Source organism: Uloborus diversus, chromosome 8 (assembly GCF_026930045.1).
Source record: "Uloborus diversus isolate 005 chromosome 8, Udiv.v.3.1, whole genome shotgun sequence".
NCBI classification, from domain to species: Eukaryota; Metazoa; Arthropoda; class Arachnida; order Araneae; family Uloboridae; genus Uloborus; species Uloborus diversus.
Window position 1 is genome coordinate 1,578,122 of NC_072738.1, and position 5,774 is coordinate 1,583,895.

Sequence of the window (5,774 nt, forward strand, 5' to 3'; positions counted from 1 at the left end):
AGCTAAAAGATAAAAAAAATTAATAGAAAAAAAATATAATTGGAAAATACAACCAGATTTGCAGCAAAATACAGCAAGTCAAGTCAAGAATCTGCTTGATCACTTCACAAAGAAATTGCGAATGAATGAAATGGCGCTAAAACATATATGAAATCCAAAAATTGTTGACACAAAACGTTGAAAAAAAACTCAAAAAATGGTACAAAATTTAAGAAAATACTAAATTTGGCAACAGCAAAAACCTAAAGGCTGAAAAAACCGAAATTGGCAACACCAAAATAAGAAACGGCAACTCTCAAAAGACCGTAGGGAGTGCCAGATTTGGCGCGTAATTTTTGGGGGGGTATATCAAAGTTATACCAAAACAACAAATTGGCTGAAGGAAATTTAAATCAAATAGATTAGGGGGGAAATGTACAGGTCGTGACTACGCGCCTCTATAAAATCAAATGTAAGTGGTGAGAAATAATAAAAATTGTTTCAAGTATCTTTCACATACATGGCTATAAGGGATAAAAGCATTCATAGTCAATCCCATAATTCTTGGTCGACAGACCATTTTTCCCTTCTAAAATAATCACAACATCGAACTTATTTTTATGTGTTTCATAATGTGAAATAAGTTTTGTACTAGATTTGGCGAAGCGATAAGCTTTATTCCAAACAACATAAAGTATTGAATACTTAGCTAGCGGTAAGTTACCGCCTCTAAGCCAGGACTAAAGCAGAACTATACATGCAAAGATACCAGACAGTCCGGTTATCACATACAGAGACTGCAGTTTCGCTCTTGTTAGAACTCATCAGTCTGGAATAGTGAATAGCCGGCACCATACTGCGGACACTCGCAGGCGAGATAAATTTACTTTATCCACCAGTTTGTTGGCGCTCTTAGCTTTACTGGAATGACATCAGCGTACAGCACGGTTATTCACCGTTTCAGACTGGTGAGTTCTAACAAGAACGAAACTGCAATCTCTGGATGTGATAACCGGGCTGTGTGATATCTCTGCATACTGAATACTTGTTACATGAGCCAAAACATTAGAGTATGTACAACGAAGAGTCGATATCGAAAAATTTAATTATTTGTCAATTTACTACGAAGCAAGCAGTGAATAATTTTAAGAATTAAAAGTAAATACAATAATATGTAAAAAAAATGTAAAACATTTCCATTTTATTTTGCACTGAATCACAAAAATTAAATGCCTCTCTTACTGGTCTATTAGTGCAAGAGTTCCATGTGGTATAATGCTAGGTCTCTGTCTTAAAGACGTCCTGAACTCAATCTTGGGCATGGGTCATGGAATGAATCCACAACCGCTCTAGTATTACACGGCAATCCTAACGTTAAAGTGTTAAAAGACAAGGAAATGGTGGATTCTGCAGTCTTAAACTTGATGAATGGGGAGGGGATGCATTTTGTAAAATTTTCATAAAAATACGTTGTTGTTTTTTAATTACTATGAAGGCACGTATGAATGTTTACATTTAAAGCATGAGAAAGTTCCTTAGATCAATATTCATATGAATGGTATGTGATGGATTTTAATATGTTTCTTTATGCGATAACAGTAAAAAAAATGCCTCAGAATAACATTTATATGAACACGGTTTTTCATTTTTCGTCAGTTTGGGCACTCATATGAATCTTTAAACGTGAAAAATAAGAAAATGTTTTTGAACATTATTCACACGAAAATGATATTCTCCAAAATGAATGCTAATGTGTTCCATTGACACAGAAGGATCAGAAAATGCTTTAGCGCAAAAATCACACGAATATGTCTATTAGCCAATATGAAACCTCAAATGCATTTTTTAAACTTTGGATTTGTAGAAAATGATTTTTCCTAAAGGCATTTAAACATCATTCATACGAATATGTGTCTTTTAACCATCGTGGAGTCTCAAATGTTTCTTTAAGTGGGAATGATTGGAAAATACATTTAAGCAACATTCACACAAATGTAGTCCTATGCCAGAACGGATTGTACGATGTATTTTCTCAGCTTCAAAGGTTAGAAAATTGATATGAAGAATGTGCACATGAATATGACTTTTCACCAATACATATTCCCAAATGCTTCTTGAAACTTGAAGATACAGAAAATGCTTTTGAGGAACAATCACATGAATGTGGAATTGCCCATTAAAGACTTTCAACTCTCTTTTAGTGTGAATGATTGAAAAAACTCTAGAACAAAAGTTACACTAATATAGCTGTTCGCCAGTTTTAGCTGTTCGCCAGTGTGAAATCTCTATTGTGTTTTTAAACTTTAAGTCGCAGAAAATTGCTTTGAACAAAATGTAAAAGAATATGCATTTTACAGTATCAACCCTGAAACGTCTTTTAAGTGCGAAAAATCGAAAAAAGTTTTTGAAAGATGACACTAGTTTAAAGTATAAAAAAAAAAGTGTTTCGAACAGAACTTCAACGAATATGGTTTTTCATCAGTACGGACTCTCACTTATATCTCAAAGTTTGAAGCAAGAGAAAACGCAAGTCAATCGCCAAATCAGTAAGACTATGTGTGTAATAAGACGAACAGTAAGGATTTCCATTTGTTTCTTTAAGCATGTGAACGCACTTGATTCACTTACGTCCTAGACAAATAACGACTTTTCTGTGTAAAACCGATGCAAATAGTAGCCTAAGATGATCTGCTCTTGAAATTCTCGAAAAATGCGAAACTTCATATGTCGCCCATTTTGACAGCAAGAGGCGCTGAACCCAATCCTGTGTAACCACCTATCAACGGCAACACTTCAAAGTTTGTTTATTTTTGATTGGGACAGGGATTGGACATTTTGACTGTAAGAATGGAAAACAAGGATTGCCTGTAGGCCCTCTTTGTTGCCATGAATTTCAGAGATTGTCACGGCCTATAAACGTAAGCGAATCAAGTGTGGCTATGAAAATAATGATAGAGAAATAATTTTGAGTATAACTCTCAGGAATATGGCTATTCATTAGCATGGGCACACATAAGAATCCAAATTGTATAAAGTATATGGTATAAAGTATATGGTATAATATAAAGTATTGAGAAAATGTTTTCAAACAATATCCACACAAAAAAGACAGTTTTCCAGGATGATTACTAATCTTTTTCATAATCACTGCTTTCGAGCAAAAATCACACTAATATGGCCTTCCATCAGTAAGAGCTCTCAAACATGAGTTTTAGTTTGAAGCATCAGATAAGGTGTTTGAACATGATTTTTCCCCAGTATGGACTAGCAAATGTCTTTTTAAATTCTGAGATTGAGAAAATGCTTTCGAGCAATGTTCACACGAATACAGTTTTTCACCAGTATGGGTTCTCAAATGTCTCTGTAAGTGCGCAGCTCTGGAAAAGGTCTTTGAACAAGATTCGCAATGGTACGGCTTTTCGCCAGTGTGGACTTTCAAGTGTCTCTTCAAGTGTGAAGGATCAGAAAATTCAGTTAAGCAATATTCACACGTATGCAGTTTGACGTCGGAATGGATTGCAATGTGTCTTTTTAAGCGGGAAAGGTTAGGAAATTTCTTTGGGCAATATTCACATGAGAATGACTTCTCGCCAGCATGCACTTTCAAATGTTTTTCTAAACTTGAAAATGCAGAAAACGCTTCCGGACAAAACTCACACGAATATTTCTTCACGCCGTTATGAACTCTCAAATGTCTTCTTAAATATGAACGTTTGACGAAAGCCTTTGGACATTGTTCACATGCATAAGACTTCTCTTCAGAATGAATTCTAATGTGTTCCTTCCACACTGAAGGATCAGAAAATGCTTTAGAGCAGACGTCGCAAGAGTAAGGCTTTTCGCCGGTATGGATCCTCAGATGTCTTTTCAGACATTTAGTCGTGGAAAACGATTTCGGACAAAGTGCGCACGAAAATGGCCGTTCGCCGGTATGCACCCTCAGATGCCTCTTCAAAGCTGAACTTGTAGCAAACGTTTTTGTGCAATGCTCGCACGAATGCAGTTTCTCGCCAGTATGGACGTTCAGATGTCTCTTTAAGTGTGACGGATCGGAAAAGGCCTTCGGACAAGATTTGCACGCGTATGGCTTTTCACCAGTATGGAGCCTCAAATGTCTCTTCAAGTGGGAAGGTTCAGAAAATGGCTTTGAACAATATTCACACGAATACAGTTTTAAGTCGGAATGGATTATACTATGTCTCTTTAAGCGGGAAAGATTTGGAAATTCCTTCGAACAATTTTCACATGAGTATGACTTAGCGCCAGTATGAATTCGCAGATGCTTTCTTAAACTTGAAGATATAGAAAATACTTCTGAGCAATACTCACACGAATATCGTTTTCCACTTTTTTCATCACTATGGACTCTCAAATGTCTCTTTAACTGCGAAGCTTGAGCGAATGTTTTCTGACAACATTCGCAGGAATAGGGCTTTTCGCCATTATGGATTCTCAAATGTCTCTTTAAGTGAGAAGAATCGGAAAAGGCCTTTGAACACACTTCACAAAAATATGGCTTTTCGCCAGTATGAGATCTCAAATGTCTCTTCAAATGTGAAGATGAAGCAAATGTCGCTGAGCAGTGTTCACATGAGTACCTTTCCTGTCTATCACTAATCTCAGATTGATGTGCCGATAAAAATTCATACTCCATATTGATTGATATGCCAACATATAAATATTAATAAAGAGTGTAATATCGCTTTTGTAAAAAATCATAAACATAGGGGATTTAAAGAAATTAGCAAATGTTTGCAGTAACGAAAGGTAAGAACGAGACTTCAATCATTAAGTAATAATAATAATTTATTAAAAATGAATGTTTACTCTATTTGTCACTTAAAAAGGTTATTTAACAAAGTTAGCACGGTGCTGCAAAGCGTTGCATTCCAAGTTAAGAAACGAGAGAAAAGGAGTTTTAGAAAAATTTTAAAAAATGCAAAACTTCCCTACACTAATTACTTGTAACTGCTTTTTGCAGACACGAAGATTAAAAACGGGTATCGTAGTATGATCCTTAAGATTGTCTTATATTGTCAATTTGTATGCCTGCCGGTCACCATGTATTGTCTTCATTGTGAAACTATGATCAAGATCTTGTTACTTAACGTTTTTCTAAATTGCTTAACTTTTGTACAGATATCGCACATGACTATCCATACCGAAAATATGTTTTAAATTTATGGTATTAGTTTTACAATTTAGTCTAATGTTTAGTAGAGATCAAACGAAATTTCCATGACAGACAAAGAACTTGTCATTTTTATAGCAGTAGGGTGAAACCATGAAATGTGTATATCTGGCTGATTCGCACATAAACTTGACGTTGCAGGCGTAGCGAATATAAGTGTTCACTAAAGGCACAATGACAGCTTAAGAATGGTTACCTATGTTTTCAACCAATGCTCAGTAACCGGAAACCAACCAAAATACATGGAACTTCAAAGACATTAATATTTTTTAAAATATGATTTGCTACCACCAACTTCACAGAGTCTCCTTCGGTAGACACGTGGTCAATACTTATTTCACAAATCAGTTTATGAAACTTCTTCCTTTTGATTACATTCAAATGAATATCTTTCTCTCAGCAAGATGAGATTATGCAATGTTTCACATAACTCTTAGTGACATTACACAGAGATCGGGCTTCTTGCTTTCAAATGTTTTGCATATCCACTAGAATGATATGTTGTTTTTGATTGGCTTAGCTGAGGATATATTCATACAAAGTGAAAGTCTGCCATCAAACTTGTTTCGTCCAAAGCAATGCAACCATGAATACAGCTATAAAA

At 35.4% G+C, this 5,774-nt stretch overlaps 1 protein-coding gene across 1 annotated transcript; it reads right to left on the minus strand.

The window, feature by feature from the left end:
• Positions 1-480: 480 nt before the first annotated feature.
• Positions 481-4,633, minus strand: LOC129227862 (zinc finger protein 70-like). Its single transcript, XM_054862481.1, has 2 exons — positions 3,637-4,633; positions 481-503 (listed from the first exon to the last, which is right to left on the minus strand). Exons 1-2 carry the CDS (start codon positions 4,631-4,633, stop codon positions 481-483), a joined length of 1,020 nt encoding a protein of 339 aa, XP_054718456.1.
• Between the last annotated feature and the right edge of the window lie 1,141 nt (positions 4,634-5,774).